The 20,311-nt window shown below is 40.0% G+C and overlaps 1 protein-coding gene across 1 annotated transcript; it reads right to left on the bottom strand.

Annotated features, from left to right (window-relative positions):
- Positions 1 to 3,364: 3,364 nt before the first annotated feature.
- Positions 3,365 to 7,327, bottom strand: LOC138879148 (secreted RxLR effector protein 161-like). The gene is made up of 2 exons (XM_070158737.1): positions 6,836 to 7,327; positions 3,365 to 3,436 (listed from the first exon to the last, which is right to left on the bottom strand). Exons 1-2 carry the CDS (start codon positions 7,325 to 7,327, stop codon positions 3,365 to 3,367), a joined length of 564 nt encoding a protein of 187 aa, XP_070014838.1.
- Between the last annotated feature and the right edge of the window lie 12,984 nt (positions 7,328 to 20,311).

Here is a 20,311-nt window from a genome sequence, read left to right as displayed (position 1 = left end):
GATACCGAATGGTTAAGAAAAAGAAAGAGTTTCTTATACTAAAGTTTGATTGTGGTAAAGAAGGAAAAAGGAGTAAAACGAGAGGAAGTAAATTTTGAGAATTGTGTGATGTGATTCCTCTACACTATGTTTTTCAAAAGATCGACATATAAAAGTTGTTTACAAAGATGTAACTGAGTTTATAATCCCCGCCTCATGAGTGAGATGATGGATATACTTAAGTCACTTGACGTAGGATAGAGATTTATGCACATTCGATGTTTTCACCAAATAATACTAGTTTACTTTTAATTTTGAATAGCAGTCGATGTTTTAACCAAATAATATTAATCTGCTTTTAGGTTTGACTAGAAGCTGATTTACTTCCATTCGTCAGATTTACTCACATGTAAGAACAACCATTGGCATAATTCTTAGATTCTATATGTCAAACAACCAAAATCAGTAACCATTAGATTTAGGATCACTTCAAATTTAAGAAAATGAACGTGCTTCACAAAGAAGAATCAAATTAAGAATGTTAAATTACTCCTATTCCATATCAGTCTAATGGTTCTAGCTGACCAAAGTTGCTAACAAACATAATCAAATGCCAGTGACAACTCTTATTGTAGTCTTCTGCCTCTATTACAATGTCTTCCCTTTAGATGCACATTGTAAAGTTCCTTAGTCTCACAGCAAAAATGTCAAGTACTCTAAATTAAGCATAAAGAAAGATAGGCTTAATTTGGCAAACGTAAGTAATTATTATGGCTGTACCAAGATTCTTATTGCTTTGGGCTCGTTTGGTACAAGGGCTAAGGGATAATTAATCTCGCAATTATATTTGAAGTGAGTTTATCCCACGTTTGATTGGGACAAAATTGTGGTATAGCTAATCCCGGGATTAGTTATCCCAAGATAATTAATCATGAGATAATTTATTTCCCAACCAAACGATCCCTTAGGGTGTGTTTGGTATAATAGAAAATGTTTTCCGTGGAAAATAATTTCCAAGAAAATATTTTCTTGGAAAGTAATAATCTTATTTATTTTTCGGTGTTTGATACGCAAATTAAGGAAAATAACTTCTCAAGAGTATTCATAAATAATTTATATACAATAAACATGAAGCCATAAACTTTTGAACCAATAACCTTTCAAACCCACAAATTTCACCAACTTCCGAACCGCTAAACTTTCGAAACTGTGAACTTTCGAACCCGTAAACTTTCAACACATAAACCTCCAAACTCATAACTTTGGAACTTGTAAAATTTCAAACCTGTAAACCGAAAGATGAAAAAACTAAAACTGAAAATATATAATAAAAAAAATATATATTTAAATTTTTTTTTCGGGGGGAGGGACAGAAAAACGAAAAAAATAGAAATTTGAAATTACAAAAAAAAAAAGTAAAAAAAAAAAATTGCGGGGTTGGGGGGGGGGGCAGTTAGGGTAGGGTGGGGGTGGGGGTGGGTGGTGCAGAAAAACGATAAAACAGAAATTTTAAAATTACAAAAAAAAATGTATAAAATATTTTTTTTTGTGAGGGGTGGGGTGGGGGTAGGGGTGGGGTTTGGCTAGGGTGGGTGGTGCAGGAAAACGAAAAAAACTGAAATTTGAAAGAAAAACTTTTTTGGAGAGAGGGGGTAGGGGTGGGTAGGCGTGGGGTGGGGTTGGGTGGGTGGGTGTGGGGGTATGGGGTGGGTTGGTGAAGGTGAGGAAGGGTTGGGAAGGCGGAGAAGGAGTTTTGAAAAATGTTTTCCCTTTTCTTGATAAGGAAAACATTTTCCTCCAATTAGAGGAAAATGAGTTCCTAAGGAAAATATTTTTAAAATATTTAAGCCAACCAAACATGAAAAAATTAGAAATCATTTTTCGGAAAATGTTTTTCTTCGTACCAAACACAACCTTAGTCTTTGCTTTTTCATTGTTTTCCGGTACTGCAGTGAAGGCACTGAGCTCAAATTACTATGAGAATACATGCGCATAGACCGAGTCAACCATCACCAAAGTTGTCAAGAAAGCTATGGTGAATGACAAAACAGTTCCTGCTGCTCTTTTTAAGGATGCAATTCCATGATTGTTTCGTCAGAGTAAATTTTCCACTTCTCTGTTTTGCTCTATTTACACATATAATTTTTCGAAGGAGGGGATTCAGTTGAACTTTCTTATCTCAGAACCTGTGTGGCCAAGCTTCTGAAAAAAAAAAGTAATTTTTTTGTCAAAAAATATTTTATGAAAAATTTAGGATGTTTGTGCTTTTGAGCAGAAGCAGAAGTAATTTTTTTATTTTTGGGAGAAGCTATAAATTATAGTTTTTTTCAAGAAGTAGAAGCATAAGCAGAAACAGAAAATTAATTTTCAAGACAAAAATATCCTTACATTGAATTTACATTTTCCAAAGTATCCCTCATTTATTTTCTATTTTCCTTTTCTCATTTTACCATACATTTCGTCTCTTTGTTATTCTAGTATTATATTTTTATTCCCCTTCTCATATTTCTCTCTGGATATTCTCTCTATTATAAATAATTCTCTTCTTTTATATACTGATTTATAAAAGTATATTTTTAATTTATATTGATTGATGTATTTTGATAAAAATCCTCATGTAAACAATAAGTGATATACTATATGCCCAATATTATCGTTATAACTATATTTTATATTGATTAAAATATTTAAATTATATTTTTATTATAATAAATATTTAAATTTATTTATCTCTTTAAATAATATTATTTGCAAAACTTTTATGGTCTTTTTTTGTAATTTGATACTCAAAAGTGCTTTTTGACATGATTGTTCAAACACAATTTGCTTGCAAAAAGTACTACTCAATGAATTGGGGAAACACAAACCGCTACTTTGCAAAAGTACTTTTTTGAAGCATTTTTAAACAAAAATACTTTTAAAAATAAGCAGTTTTTTGCAGCTTAGCCAAACAGGCTCTTTAACTTACGCCCTTGGCTGGAGTTGAAGGCGTTTATCACTTAAGCCAAGCTCGCTTGATAATCATCTAATTTTAGTTTGCCAAGGATGTATTTCTTTTTATTGTGATCATCTTATGCTATAGTTTTGCTTACGATGGACAAGAGATTACTAGTTATATACATAGTAACTAATTATATATGTATTATGTATATGAAAGAGTTGTGATGGTTCTGTGATGCTAAACTCAACAAGAAACATCAAAGCAGAGAAAAATGAACTTCATAACATCTCATTGCACGCATTCTATGTAATATATTGGCGTTGTTAGGAAGCAAATCGAATATTGTGCCCTGGAGTTGTCTCTTGTGCTGATATTTTGGCACTTGCTGCTCGGGATGCTGTTGCACTTGTAAGTTCTATATATCAATAGCTAAACTATTCACTGCTAATTGCTAAAATCAGTGCTAATCTGCACTTGAAGCCTCAAGCTCGATAAGTCCTTCAATGGAGGAAGCTTCTAGAGAGGAGAAGAAGAGAGCGTTTTCAAAGACAAATGGAAACTTCTTTTTCATTATAGGTAATGTGCAGGTAGTTATATATAGCACTGCCACTAACCGACTAACTAATTAACTTAACCAATAAGACGCTGCCACATCATCCTGACTAAATGACTAAACTAACAATTATTGCTAACTAACGATGAACTAACAGACTAACAGTACAAACTAACAATACAAGTCATAATACTTCCCCTCAAGCCGGAGGGTGCAGAATATTTTGCACACCAAGCATGTCTAGAAGAAACAAGTGTTGAGCTTCACACAACTCTTTTTATGAGTAGATAAGCTAATTGGTCTCGAGTATTTAAATAGACTATCTTGTCAACACCATCTTTGATTTTATCTCGAATGAAGTGGCAGAAAATCTCTATATGCTTAGTGTGTTCATGGAAGATGGGATTGGCTGCTATTTCCATAGCAGATTTGCTGTCACTGAAGACTATATCAGGGACTTGAATGGTGTCACGACCCAAATCTACCATGTCATGATGGCGCCTAACGTGGAACTAGGCAAACCGACTCTTTTACCAAAACAACCCGATAATCCAAAATAAAGATTTTTTTAAGCTATTAATTAATAAAACTTTATAATATAAGTCTGAATAACAAAGTGCAGAAAGAAAAGCCCGACATCGGGGTGTCACTGGTCATGAGCATATACTAATAGATAGTCCGATCAAAAACTAAGACTAATACAGTCTGAGAAAAACTACTAATAACAGCTAAAGAAAGATAGGAGGGAGAAGAGCAAGGCTGCGATCGCCATGCAACTACCTTGCTAACTCCACAAATTCGCGGCGGATGAAAAATCAACAATCGCTAGCACATCCAGCAACCCCTAGATCTGCACACAAGGTGCAGAGAGTAATTTGAGTATGCCAACTCAGTAAGTAATCAAAGTAAATAAAGACTGAGCAGTAGGAAGCACATAAATCCACATTATGAAATTTCAGTAAGTACAAACATGCTTTCAAATCAGTATGTGAGTCAAATCATCTCGTTTAAGGATCCAGTTTCGATAGAATCGTTTAAAATATCTTTCGACAGTTTTTCCAACAAAGTGATGAAACAGTGAGTAAAAATAATAAAAACATAAATAGCCCCTCGGGTAAAACATGAATTATAAACAGCCCCTCGGGCAAACCTCACAGTCACTCATATATAGCCCCTCGGGCAGACCTTACAATCGCTCGTAAACAGCCTCTCAAGCACAACATGAATCAAGAACAGCCTCTCGAGCAAAATATCATATCACTCACTCAGGGTACCCACACTCACTAGGGTGTACAGATTCCGAAGAGGCTCGCCCAAGCGCTATAACAAGCCACCTCGTGTCATAATCAATCGGGCCCTCGACCTCACATAATCATGAATCAGTAAAAATATGCTGCGGCGCGCAGCCCGATCCTATAATATCCTCACAAACAAGCCCCGGTCTCACTTAGTCATAAACCTCTCAAGCCACTCAGGCTATCAGTAAAATAGGGTGCTCAACCCAAAATGATATTTTATGCATTAAAACAGGATAATAAAGACTGAGTTATGAAATCAGTAAACACAACATGACTGAGTATAGATTTTAAATCAAACAGTGAGAGGATAATAAGAAAAGGCCTCTGAGGATCCAAACAGTTTTTGGCATGAGGCCCAAATTTGCATTCAACCCAAATTTATAGGAGTTCTTTCTAAAACACAGAATATCATATAGTTTCAGTCAAATACGCAACTTAACAGTTGCTACGGGACGGACCAAGTCACATTCCCAATGATGCACGCCCATACGCCCATCACCTAGCAGGTGTGTCACCTTAAAATAGTAAAATAATGTGAAATCCGGGGTTTCATACCCTCATGACTAGATTCACAATCATTACTTACCTCAAACCGGTCAAATCCCTACTCCGCGACGCCCTTGCCTCTGGAATCGGCCTCCAAACGTCCCGAATCTAACCAAAAGCAATACAATCAAGGAACCAATTCCTTACGAAAAACTATCAATTTATACCAAAAACTCGAAATTCACCCAAACCCGGCTCCTGGGCCCACATCTCAGAATCCGACAAAAATCAAAAAACCGGAAACTCCTTTTACTCACGAGTCTATACATAGCAAATTCATTAAAATCCGACATCAAATGGTTCCTCAAATCCCCAAATCAAACTCTAATCCCCTCAATTTCATCCCTAATTTTCACTAATTTCATGCTTAAACAACTGAAAATTACCATAATCACAAGTATTAAGCTCAAGTAACTTACCTCAATGTAAACCCCCTTGATTCCCTCTTCAAAACCCTCCAAAAAGCTCCAAGTCCGAATAAAAATGGTGAAAATAACTCAAATTTCACGAAGGGTCCAATTTATATCTTCTGCCCAGGCATTTCCGCACCTGCAGCCCTTTTCTTGCACCTGCACAACTGCTTTTGCGGTCCAAACAACCGCACCCACGGATTTTACTTAAAGTTTCAAGACCACATTTGCGCCCCAAGCACCGCACCTGCGGGCCCGCAGATGCGTCAAACTCACTGCATCAGTGGCTCTTCTCTAAGCCCTCAAATTCCGCATCTGCGGCTTCCCTACCGCATCTGCAACCTGCGGTCCCCAATCCCTAGGTGCGGAAACATCAGAAGCAGCAGTTTCAGCTGCACAATTCCATTTCCAATTCCTCCGTTAACTACCTGAATTCATCTCGAGGCCCTCGGGACCTCAACCAAAAATACTAACAAGTCACATATCAACCTTCAAACTTAGTCGAATCTCCGGAACACTCAAAACAACATCAAAACACCCAAATACTCCCAGATTCAAGCCTAAGGATTTCCAAAATTCCAAATTCCGGAAACGATGTCGAAACCTACTAAATTACCTCCGAATGACCTGAAATTTTGCACACACGTCACAAATGATACTATGAACCTACTCCAACTCCTAGAATTCCATTCTGAACCCAATATCAAGATTTCCCTTGCTGGCCGAAAAACGCCAAATTTCTAATTTCGCCAATTCAAGCCTTATTCTACTACAGACCTCCAAATCATATTCCGAACACGCTCCTAAGTCTAATATCACCTCACGGAGCTAAACGAACCATCAGAATTCACATCCGATATCATTTACACACAAGTTAACATCCGGTTGACTTTTCCAACTTAAACTTCTAAATAGGAGACTAAGTGTCTCCTTCCACACCGAAACTACTCCGGACCCGAACCAACCGACATGATACGATGAAATACAGCTTAGGAATACATAAAGAAGTAGAAATAGGGGAAACGGGTCTATAATTTATGAAACGACCGGCCGGGTCGTTACAAATGGCAACTCCTAACTCCATAAATAGACCTAGCAACCAAGTCACCTCTACTACAGCTGAAGCCATGCTTCTATACTTAGCCTCAACAGACCTTCTGGACGCTGTCTGTTGTTTCTTGGATTTCCAAGATATCAAGGATTCTCCAAATTTGATCACATAACCTGTGACTGACCTGCGTGTATTGGGGCATGTAGCCCAGTCTGAATCATACCAGCAACTCAACTTAGTTGCAACCCCATCTTTCAGCCATACACCTTGACCTGGAGCATTCTTTAAGTATCTTACCACTCGAAGTGAAGCTTCCCAGTGTGACCTCTTAGGATGTTGCATGAATTGACTCAAGCTTCGGATTGCATAACTAATGTCTAGCCTTGTAATTTTAACATGCATAATCTTACCAATTAGATTTTGGTACAGAGTAGGAACCTGCAATGGCACATCTCCCACAATGCCAGTGGCCTTGTTATACTCTATTACAGTTAACTTCAGATTGGTTTCTAAACGGGTCATTGCAGGTTCATCTCCACTGAGGCCCATATTAGAGATTAGCTCAAGCACATACTTCATTTGATCTTATATAATACCAGCTTTGGACCTAAGAACCTCAATTCCCAAGAAGTATTTGAGTTCCCCCAAATCTTTCAGCTTGAATTTATGATGAAGCACCTGCTTGGCTTCAGTGATCAAATCCGCATTACTACATGTAATGAGTAGATCGTCTACATAGACCAAAATAACCACTATGCCACCTTTCTTCTTCAAGGTGAACAAAGAATAGTCATGACTATTTTGAGTAAAACCTGCATCAAGCAATGCCTCTGTCGACTTGATGTTCCATTTCCTAGAGGCTTGCTTAAGCCTATATAGAGACTTAAGTAACCTGCAAACCTTCTACTCCTCATATATTCTAAAACCTTTAAGAAGTTCCATGTATACTTCTTCACAAATATCATCTTGCAAGAAATCATTGTACATATCCGTTTGGTATAAAGACCAACCTCTGGATACTGCTAGTGCTATTATTGATCTTACTGTGACCATCTTGACCACATGAGAGAATGTGACATGATAAACAAGTCCCTCTTGCTGAATATACCCCTTGGCAACCAATCTAGACTTGCATCTTTCAACTTCTCCATTGGCATGATACTTGATCGTATATATCCATTTTGAGCCTACAGTATTCTTTCCTGCAGATAGATCAACATTTTTCTAGGTGTGATTATCTCTAGAGCTTGGATTTCTTGCTGCATAGCTTGAATCCGTCTAGTATCTTTGGCTTCTTGCTTGAAAGTCTGTGGTTCCACCAAAGTGGAAAATTTGGAAAAGTAGTTGTAGTAAGTTGGAGTGACATTATTATAGGAGAGATATTTTGCCAAAGGATATTTGTTGGAAACTTTGCTTGGTGTGATGTAATCTTTCATCCAAATAGGCTCTTTGGACTCCCTAGCAGACCTTCTAACATATGCTGGTGGTGCTATTGTTTCTACTACTTGTAAGGTATTCTCTTGTGTAAGTGTAACGACCTGACCAGTCGTTTTACTTTCTAGAACCCTATTCCCCTAAATAAGACTCCTTGTATGTAATTTTACTATTTTATGACTTGCGAGGATGGTTAGTTTGGATTTGGAAGAGTTTGGGTTGAATCAAAACACTTGGTTCCATGGTTTGGCTTTAAAAGGCTAAGTTTGACTTTGGTCAATGCTTTGAGTAAACGACCTTGGAATCAGGATTTGACGGTTCCAATCGGTTTATATGGTGATTTTGGACTTGGGCATATATTCAGATCGGGTTTTGGATGTCCCAGGAGCATTTCAGCACCTAATAGTGAAAGTTGGCTCTTTGGAGGTTTTTAAGTTTTTTAAATTTGGTTTGTGATAGTAAGGTGTATAAAATGTATTAAAATTGAGTAGTATTTTAAGTAAATTGAAATAATTCTTAATTATGTGAATTTTTAATGGAAAATTAATCATGTAATTAAGGAAATTGGTGGATAAAATTTGGATAGGCTTAAAAACCAAAGCGTGACAACAACCCACGTCTTAAGTGATGACTATTAAATTACAAAATAATGTGTCATATTTGGAGGGAACTATTGGCCAAGTAAGACACAAAGAGGGCCCCATAAGCTTACAAACTTAATAGACTTTCTTACCTTATCAATATTGTATATAAAATTGCTAACCAATGGATGAGAGCTCAAAGTTTTTGTTTAAAACTTCATGACATGTCCAGAACTTGAGAATTGGCATTTTTGGCTTCTTTGAACTTTAGACATTCAAGTAGTAATTTGATAATGATTTCTTATTGCAAAGGTTACAAAACAAAGAGAATTCATAACATCTACAAGAATTCCAATGTTAGCAACCAAAATTCCAACGAGATTTCTTAGCACATTAGCAACGTAAGATTTTGCGATTCTAAGGGAGTACGGTGTAACCTTCTCCAAGAATATTATACGGATTTTTACCTACTCTAGGTATGTTGAGGCTATCCATTCTTTCCTTTTGGAATGATCCATACGATGCAAACGAAACGAGAAAATGCACAACTTCCATAAATGACTCTATTCATAGAAATACTAGAGATGCTTATGTTCTTGATTCCCCATGTGTCATATTATTCTATCATCTATTCATGGGTCTCAAAAATACGTAAGTTGGTAAAGTTTATTTCATGATATTAATCATAGGTATAATGGTCTTATGACGTACCGAGAGATTTGATCAATGTATTTCATATGCATTTCATGCATTTATACATGCACATTGACCTATGACTAGATATCGTTATATACACATATTTATATGTATGTGTGTATGTGTGTGTATATATATATATATATATATGTGTGTGTGTGTATATATATATATATATATATATATATGTATGTATGTATATATATATATATATGTATGTATGTATATATATATATATATGTATGTATGTATATGGATATGTGAAAAGGTTACGGCGTTATATACGCACCATCACCTGATCAGTTGGTATACGTTGATGATTTTACCCACAGTGGCTGAGATGATATGATGGGATTCCCGCAGAGGCCTGATGATGTTGTCACGACCCCGGTTTGCCCTCCGTGAACCATCGTGAAGGCACCTAGTCTCTACGACTAGGTAAGCCTAAATTGTGGAAGAAAACCAAATTAGCGTAAATAAAACTATTTAAAACAGAAATAATATAATAAAACTACGTTTTAAAGTGCCGCTCGACATAAAAAATTTAATTCTCAAATCTAATATATATATCTCCCAAAACCCGGAAACCCATGAATCACAAGCTAAGGATCACTGCACAGTACTCTAACTCTAGAATATCTATCAAGGAAAAGAAATACAGAAGGGCAAATGTTTAAAAGCTAGAATAGAAAGGGACTCCTCGATCTGTGAACGCAGCAGATATACCTCGAAGTCGCTGGAGTAGTCGCCTCGCCTCAAGGGTGATAGGATTGAGTTGCAGTACCTGAATCTGCACATGAAAAAGATGCGTAGAAGGGGCATGAATACACCACAACGGTACTCAGTAAGTGCCAAGCCTAACCTTTGTGAGGTAGTGATGAGGAAGGTCATGGCCCTACTGAGATAAAAATAAAGAATATAAGACATGACAGTATAAGATAAGCAATACAGTTGAAAACTAACGATAAGAATTTAATACAGGAAAACAAGGAATTCAATAACTAAAACAGAGGAAAAAACAATCACAAGGAAATAACCGGGGATCTCTCAGTATCCCGAGGATCTCTTCGTACCCTCAATATATACCAAGGATCTTCTGGTATCCTGAGGATCTCTCGGTATCCTCAATGTATGCTATAGATCTCTTGGTATCCCGAGGATCTCTTGGTATCCCGAGGATCTCTTGGTATCCTCAATATATGCTAGGGATCTCTTGGTATCTCGAGGATCTCTTGGTATCCTTAATGTATGATAGGGATCTCTTGGTATTCTCAATGTATGATAGGGATCTCTTGGTATCCCGATGATCTCTCGGTATCCACAATATATGCTAGGGATATATTGGTATCCGAGGATATATGTGCTGGGAATCTCTCGGTATCTCACACTTCAGCTTAAATCGTAAATGCGTACAGGGGATCTCCCAGGATGCCGTTCCGTAGTCCCAAAGTAAAACACACAACAATGGCACAATGAATACTCAAATAAACTCAACTTCATAACAAGGTAACACAGACAATTCTAACTTAGCATGCTTCACGTAATACAAATAAGGCAGTTAAAACAAATAAAGCAATTAAGTCAATTAGACATGCTTCTCTACCTAACAGCATGTTTAAAGGTGCAAGTAGAATAAATAGAAAGGGAAAACACAATTAAAGTTACTTAATGAAAACCGGATTTTCAACAATTAGCACAAGTATGCACTCGTCACCTCACGTACAACGCATTTCAATTATCACAATACCAATCCTAAGGGGAAATTCCCCCACACAAGGTTAGACAAGCTACTTACCTCGAACCAGCTCAATAATAAACCCCACACCACGTTCTTGCCATAAATACTCGACTCCAAATAGCCCAAATCTATTCAATTCAATTGCATAATGTAAATAACACTTCAAGTGATTGATTCTATAATTAAATTCTAAGCTAACACGCAAAACCATAGGTGATGACAGTTCTGGCAAATTTCAAGGAAGCATGGCTCGCTTGTTAGGCTTAATCTTAAGCTTTTCTTAAAATATTTAGTCAATTAGTCTTATTAAGGAACTTCTTAGAAAAGCTGCGAAGACGGGACTAGTTTCAAGAAGAATCCTAAATCGGAAGCTTAATTCGAAAGACGAGAGTAGGCTCGAGAAATTAGGTAAAATGACCAAAACGCCCCTCGGGCCTACGTCTCGGAATCAGGTAAAATTTACATTTCCAAAATCCTCACACTCTTACGTATCTAACCATACTAAAATTATCCCAATCCAATGTCAAATCCCCAATCAAAACTCAAATTCTTGGTCTAAGAACTTTCCCTCAATTTTCATACAAATTCCGAAATTAAATGATGGATTCATGTTTAGATTAATGGGTTACAAGCAAAAAGGAGTAAGGAATCATTACCCCAGAATCGTTACCCAATTGATATCTCTGAAAATCCCTCAAAATCTCGCTCAAATCCGAGCTCCCAAACTCTAGCTTTGATAAAAATGGCTAAACCCTCGACTTTGAAATTTTATATCTGCCCAAGTAAATCCTTCTTCGCGAACACGGAAGGACCCTCGCGTTCGCGAAGCACAACTTTGCTTGGCCTATATTTCCTTCATCGCGAATGCGATGCCCCTGTCGCAAACGCGATAGAAAACTTCTCCCTCCTACGCGAACGCGGGACCCTCTTCGCGAACGTGTAGGCATACGACCTCTCAGCTTCGTGAATGCGGGACAACGTTAAGCTTCCACCAGCCCCAGCTCCTCTTCGCGAATGCGAAGCATTAAGCTTCCACCAGCCCCGGCTCCTCTTCGTGAACGCGAGACCCCACTCACAAATGCGAAGAAGGAAACCAGAACTGGAGATTTGCTACATTTTCTGAAATCCTCTAAGTCCAAAAATGACCCGTTGAGCATCCGAAACACACCCGAGGCCCCTGGGACCTCAACCAAACCTGCCAACCAATCCTAAAACATCATTCAAACTTGTTCCAACCTTCGAAACACTCAAAACAACATCAAAACACCTATTTTTCATCGGATTCAAGCCTAAGAATTCCAAAAACTCTAAAAATACGCTTTCAATCAAAAAGTCTATCAAACCTCGTCCGAATGATCTGAAATTTTACACACACGTCACATTAAACACTATGGAACTACTCCAACTTTAGTAATTCCATTTCTACTCACGGATCAAAATCTCACTATCGAATCGGAAACTTCAAAAATTCAACTTTCGGCATTTCAAGCCTAAATTAGCTACGGACCTCCAAAACACAATCTGAACACGCCCCTAAGCCCAAAATCACCCAACAGAGCTAACATAACCATTAGATTTCCATTCTTAGGCCGTCTTCACACTGTTCCGACTACGACCAACTTTCCAACACTTAATCTCTCATTTAGGGACTAAGTGTCCCAAAACTCTCCGAAACTCAAAACTGAACATCCCAACAAATCAAAATAGCAGAAATAAACTTGGGGAAAACAGTTAGTGGGGGATCGGGGTGTAAATTCTTAAAACAATCGGCTGGGTCATCACATCCTCCTACACTTAAACATTTGTTCGTCCTCGAATGAGCATAAAGACATACCTGAAGTGGTAAAAAGATGAGGGTAATGGTTGCGCATATCCTGCTTGGTCTCCCAGGTCGCCTCCTCGACCGGCTGACCCCGCCACTAAACCTTTACTGCAACAATGTTCTTTGACCTTAGCTTTCTAACCTGCCTGTCTAATATTGCCACTGGCCTCAACATAAGATAGATCTTTGTCCAGCTGGACTGAACTAAAATCCAACATGTGCGACGGATCACCATGATACCTCTGGAGCATCGAAACATAAAATACCGGATGAACTCCTGCCAAACTAGGAGGTAAGGCAAGCTCATAAACAACCTCCTCAACACGCCTCAATATCTCAAAAGGGCCAATAAACCTCGAAATCAACTTCCCTTTCTTCCCAAATCTCATAACGCCCTTCATAGGTGAAACCCGAAGCAGAACCCGCTAACCATATAGGAAACATCACAAATCTTCCGGTCTGCGTAACTCTTCTGTCTGGGCTGGACTGTACGGAGTCTATCTTGAATCACCTTAACCTTCTCCAAAGCATCCTAAACCAAGTCTGTGACCAATAATCTAGCCTCACCCGGCTCAAACCAACCCACCGGGGATCTACACTGTCTCCCATATAAAGCTTCATATGGTGCCATCTGAATGATGGACTGATCACACACGCACATAACATATCCTCAAGAATCTGAATAGTACGCTCGGACTGTCCGTCCGTCTGAAGGTGAAATGATGTACTCAACTCCACCCGAGTACCCAGCTCATGCTGAACGGCCCTCCAAAACCATGATGTGAACTAAGTACCTCTATTTGAAATGATGGACACTGGAATACCATGCAAACGAACAATCTCCTGAATATAAATCTCCACCAACCGCTCCAAAGAATAAGTAGTACATACAAAAATGAAATGAGCGGACTTGGTCAGCCGATCCACAATCACCCAAATAGCGTCAAACTTTCCCAAAGTCTGTGGGAGCCCAACTACAAAGTCCATGGTAATCCGCTCTCACTTCCACTCCAGAATCTCTATCTGCTGAAGTAACCCACCCGGTCTCTAGTGCTCATACTTTACCTGCTGACAGTTGAGGCACCAAGCTACAAATCCAACTATATCCTTCTTCATCCACCTCCACTAGTAGTGCTGCCTCAAATCCTGATACATCTTCGCGACACTCGAATGGATGGAATACCGCGAACTATGGGCCTCTAGGATTAACTCTCAAAGCCCATCGACATTGGATACACAAATCCGACCCTGCATCCTCAATACCCCATCATCACCAATAGTCACATCTCTGGCATCACCGTGCTGAACCTTGTCCTTGAGGACAAGCAAATGAGGGTCATCATACTAACGCTCCTTAATACGATCAAATAAGGAAGACCTAGAAACCATGCAAGCTAGAACCCGACTGGGCTCCGAAAGATCCAATCTCATAAACTAGCTGGCTAAGGCCTGAACATCCATCGCCATAGGCCTCTCCGATGCTGGTAAATAAGCCAAACTCCCTAAACTCTCTGCCCGGTGACTCAAAGCATCGGACACCATATTGGCCTTGCCCGAGTGATACAAAATAGTGATGCCATAGTCCTTTAGCAACTCTAACCGCTTCCTCTGGCGCAAATTTAGATCCTTTTTCTTGAACAGGTACTACAAGCTCTGATGGTCAGTATAAATCTCACAGGGAACCCCGTATAAATAATGGTGCCAAATCTTTGTGGCGTGAACAATGGCATCTAACTCAAGGTCGTGAATATGGTAGTTCTTTTTATGTATCTTCAACTATCTAGATGCGTAGGCAATTACCCTACCGTCTTGCATCAACACCGCTCCGAGGCCAATCCTCAAGGCATCACAATAGACCATATAAGACCCCGAACCTGTAGGTAATATCAAAATTGGAGCTGTAGTCTAAGCTGTCTTGAGCTTCTGAAAGTTCGCCTCACACTCCTCTGTCCACTAAAACGGAGCACCCTTCTGGGTCAACCTGGTCATAGGGGCTGCAATTGATGAAAACCCCTCCACAAAACGACGGTAGTAACCCACTAGGCTAAGGAAACTGCGAATATCGGTAGCTGAGGATGGTCTGGGCCAACTCTGCACAACCTCTATCTTCTTCGGATCCACCTGAATATCTTCACTCGATACCACGTGGCCTAAGAATGCCACTGAATCCAACCAAAACTCACATTTCGAGAACTTAACATATAACTTCTTCTCTCTCAGAGTCTCAAGCATAGTCCTCAGGTGCTACTCATGATCTTCCCGACTCCGGGAATACACTAGAATATCATCAATAAAGAAAATGACGAATGAGTCAAGATACGGTCGGAACACACTGTGCATCAAATGTATAAAGGTTGCTGGGGCATTGGTCAGCCCAAATAACATAACAAGGAACTCGTAATGACCATACTGAGTCCTGAAAGCAATCTTCGGGATATCCGGCTCCCTAATCTTCATTGATGGTAACCTGAGCGCAAATCAACCTTAGAAAACACCCATGCGCCCTGAAGCTGGTCAAACAGATCATCAATACGAGGCAAAGGATAAAGGTTCTTCACTGTAACCTTGCTTAACTGGCGATAATCAATACACATACGTATAGAACCAACCTTTTTCTTCACAAACAAGATAGGACCACCCCAAGGTGATACACTTGGCCGAATAAAACCCTTGTCAAGCATTTCTTGTAATTGATCCTTCAACTCCTTCAACTTAGGAGGATCCATACGATACGGAGGAATAGAAATGGGCTGAGTGCCTGGTAACAGATCAATGCCAAAATCAATATCTCTATCAGGCGACATGCCTGGAAGATCAGCTGGAAACACATCTGGAAAATCCCGTACTACTGGGACTGAATCAACTGAAGGGGTATCAATACTGACATCTCTCACATAAGCTAAATACGCGTCACACCCCTTCTCAACCATATGCTGATCTTTAAGAAAAGAAATAACTCTACTGGGAGTGTGATCTAAAGTACCGCTCCACTCAACATGCGGTACACCTGGCACAACCATTGTCACGGTTTTGGCGTAACAATCAAGAATAGCATAATGGAGCGACAACCAGTCCATGCCCAAGATAATGCAAAATTCACCATGCTGAGCAACAATAAATTGCCTCTGGTCCCAAAACCACTAAGAACAACCAAACACGACTGATAAACGTGATCCATAATAAGAGAATCTCCCACAGAAGTAGAAACATTAACATGGGAACTCAAAGAATCACGAGATACACCCAAATGCGTGGAAATATAAGAAGACACATAAGAATAAGTGGAACCTTGATCGAATAAAACTGATACATCTCTGTGACAAACCAGTATAATACCTATGATGACAGAATCAGAGGCAACAACCTCGATACGGGCATGAAGGGCATAGTATCGGGCCTGGCCTCCCCCTCTAGGGCGAACTCTGCATCCTCAACCTCCACCTCTGGCTGGCTGAGTAGGTGGGGTAGCAACTAGAGCTGTAACCATAGCCTGAGAACTCTATGAGGCATGCTGTGGCTGAGAAGTCTTTGGAGGTGCACTCCTCCCAAGTCTAGGGCAATCCCTAAGCACATGGAATGTGTCACCACACTCAAAACAAGTTCTGGGAGGATGTAGTGGCTGTGACTATCTCGGGCCAAGTCTGCTGGACTGACCTCTGAAAGTACTCCGTGCAGGAGGCGCACTAGATGCCGGTGGTGCATAATAAGGCTCCTGAGGCCTAGGAGGAGCTGGAATACCACTGGCTGCTGGAAGAGCTGAATGAATAGGGTGACTCATATAACCCCTACCATGACGACCTGCTGCTGGGGCACGGGCACCAGAGAAATGGCCCAACTCTCGAGAACTCTTGGCCTCCCTCTCCCTAACATGCATACCCTCAATCCTCCTAGCAATTCTCACCACCTGTTGATAAGAAATATCCATCTCTAACTCACGAGCTATGCTAGACCTGATGTTGGGAATAAGGCCCTCAATAAACCGACGAACCCTCTTATGAATAGTAGAAACCAAGGCTACTGCATGCCTAGCCAAACTAGTGTAACAAACAACATACTCTGAGACAGTCATAGCACCCTGGCGCGAATGCTCAAACTCTGTGCGCCATGCGTCCCTAAGGCTCTAAGGAACATACTCTTTCATGAACAGATCTGAAAACTAAGTCCAAGTCCATGAATCAGCCTCATCTAGACTGTCTAACTCATAGGTGCGCCACCACTCATAGGCGGCTCCTCAAAGCTGGAAGGTAGTGAAGGAAACCCCGCTCGATCCTGATATACCCATGGTACGGAGAATGCGGTAACTCTCATCTAGAAATCCTAGAGAATCCTCCGATGCTAGACCGCTGAATATAGGAGGCTTGTACCTCTTGAACCTCTCAAGCCTCAGCTGCTCCTCCTCGAAAGCCGTTGCCCTGCCCTTTGGCTGAACTGGCACTGCAGGCGGTGCATGAATAATCTCAGAGACCTGCTTAACATGCACTCACTTCTTAGGAGTACGGGCGATAGGAGTTTGTGCTCCTCCCCCGGCCTGAGATGTAGCTGCAGCAAGGGAAAGCAACCCTGCCTGAGCCAGAGTGGTGTACATGCTCATGAACTATGCCAGAGTCTCCTAAGAGCTGGAGTGATAGTAGCAGTAGGCGTGTCAGGTGCCTAGACTACGACTGGAACTACTAGTGGTACCTCAGTAGCAGCTTACGCAAGTGCTCTGGCTGCACCACGTGTGCGCCCTCGGCCTCTACCCCGACCCCGACCTCTGGCGGCTGCAGTTAGGGGTGTTGGTGCCTGATCATCTCAAGTAGCAAGTGTTCTCACCATCTGTGAGAGAATAGAAGACAGAAGTTTAGAATTGTAAGGTCAAAATATCGCACGACAAAGAAATCAAGTGAAGTGGAATTTCCCTAGTAGTTACATAGCCTCTCGTAGATAAGTATAGACGTCTCCGTACCGATCAGCGAGACTCTAATGAACCGACTTGTGATTCATGACTTTTATGAACCTAGAGCTTTGATACCAACTTGTCACGAACCCAGTTCGCCCTCCGTGAACCATAATGATGACACCTAGTCTCTACGACTAGGTAAGCCTAAATTGCGGAAGAAAACCAAATTTGCAGAAATAAAATAATTTAAAACAGAAATAATATAATAAAACAACGTTTTAAAAGTGCCGCTCGGCATACAAAATATAACTCTCAAATCTAATAAATATCTCTACCAAAATTTGGAAACCCATGAATCGCAAGCTAAGGATCACTACACAGTACTCTAACTCTAGAATATTTAACAAGAAAAAGAAATACAGAAGGGCAAATGTTTAAAATCTAGAATAGAAAGGGACTCCTCGGTCTGCAGACGCGGCAGATATACCTCAAAGTCGCTGGAGTAGTCGCCACGCCTCAAGGGTGATAGGACTGAGTCGCAGTACTTGAATCTGCACATGAAAAACATGCACAGAAGGGGCATGAGTACACCACAACGGTACTCAGTAAGTGCCAAGCCTAACCTCGGTAGGGTAGTGACGAGGAAGGTCAGGGCCCTACTGAGATAAAAATAAAGAATATAAGACATGACAATATAAGATAAGAAATACAATTGAAAACTAATGATAACAATTTATTACAGGAAAACAAGGAATTTAATAACTGAAAAAGAGGAAAAAACAATCACACAGAAATAACCGGGGATCTCTCAGTATCTCGAGGATCTCTTAGTACCCTCAATATATACCAGGGATCTCTTGGTATCCCGATGATCTCTCGGTATCCTCAATGTATGCTAGGGATATCTTGGTATCATCAATGTATGATAGGGATCTCTTGGTATCTCGATGATCTCGTGAAATCCTCAATATATGCTAGGGATATCTTGGTATCCCGAGGATCTCTTGGTATCCTCAATGTATGATAGGGATCTCTTTGTATCCCGAGGATCTCTTGGTATACTCAATGTCTGATAGGGATCTCTTGGTATCTCGAGGATCTCTCGGTATCCTCAATATATGCTAGGGATATCTTGGTATCCCGAGGATCTCTTGGTATCCTCAATATACGTATTGGAGATCTCTCGGTATCCCGCACTTCAGCTCAAATCGTAATGCGTACAGGGGATCTCCCAGGATGCCGTCCCGTAGTCCCAAAGTAAAACACACAACAATGACACAAGGAATACTCAAATAAACTCAACTTCATAACAAGGTAACACAGACAATTCTAACCTAGCATGCTTTACATAATACAAATAAGGCAGTTAAAGCAAATAAAGCAATTAAGTCAATTAAACATGCTTCTCTAACTAACAACAGGTTTAAAGGTGCAAGTAGAATAAATAGAAAGGGAAAACACAATTAAAGTTACTTAAAGAAAACCGGTTTTCTAACAATTAGCACAAGTATGCACTCTTCACCTCACGTACAAGGAATTTTAATTATCACAATACCAATCCTAAGGGGAAAGTCCCCCACACAAGGTTAGACAAGCTACTTACCTCGAACCGGCTCAATAATCAATCCCTGACCACGTTCTTGCCACGAGTACTCGACTCCAAATGGCCCAAATCTATTCAATTTAATTGCATAATGTAAATATCACTTCAAGTAACTGATTCTACAATTAAATTATAAGTTAATATGCGAAATTAGGTAAAATAACCAAAATGCCCCTCGGGCCCACGTCTCGGAATCGGGTAAAATTTACATTTCCAGAATCCTCACACTCTCACGAGTCTAACCATACCAAAATTATCCCAATCCAATGTCAAATACCCAATCAAAACTCAAATTCTTTGTCTAAGAACTTTCCCCCAATTTTCATACAAATTCCGAAATTAAATGATGAATTCATGTTTAGATTAATGGGTTACAAGAAAAAATGAGTAAGAATCGTTACCCAATTGATATCTCTGAAAATTCCTCAAAATCTCGCTCAAATCCGATCTCCCAAACTCTACTTTTGATAAAAATGGCTAAACTCTCGACTTTGAAATTTTATATCTGCCCAGGTAAATCCTTCTTCGCGAACGTGGAAGGACCCTCATGTTCGATAAGCACAACTTTGCTTGGCCCAGATTTCCTTCATTGCGAATGCGATTCCCCTATCACGAACGCGATAGCAAACTTCTCCCTTCTACGCGAACGCGGGACCCTCTTCGCAAATGCATAGGCATATGACCTCTCAGCTTCGCGAACGCGGGACCCTCTTCGCGAATGCGAATCATTAAGCTTCCAGTAGCCCCAGCTCCTCTTCGCAAATACGAGTCCCTACTCGC

This window comes from Nicotiana sylvestris, chromosome 10 (assembly GCF_000393655.2).
Source record: "Nicotiana sylvestris chromosome 10, ASM39365v2, whole genome shotgun sequence".
Taxonomy (NCBI): domain Eukaryota; kingdom Viridiplantae; phylum Streptophyta; class Magnoliopsida; order Solanales; family Solanaceae; genus Nicotiana; species Nicotiana sylvestris.
Note: the sequence above shows the minus strand (reverse complement) of the source record. Positions and strands in the feature narration are given on the sequence as shown.

What these genes read in the sequence shown, in the direction of transcription:
- LOC138879148 (XM_070158737.1), bottom strand. Translation starts at nt 7,327, where the DNA reads ATGGGCCTCAGTGGAGATGAACCTGCAATGACCCGTTTAGAAACCAAT. An exon ending in TGGCTTCAGCTGTAGTAGAG is followed by an intron (nt 3,437 to 6,835) that starts GTGACTTGGTTG and finishes TCTCCTCTCTAG; the next exon opens with AAGCTTCCTCCATTGAAGGA.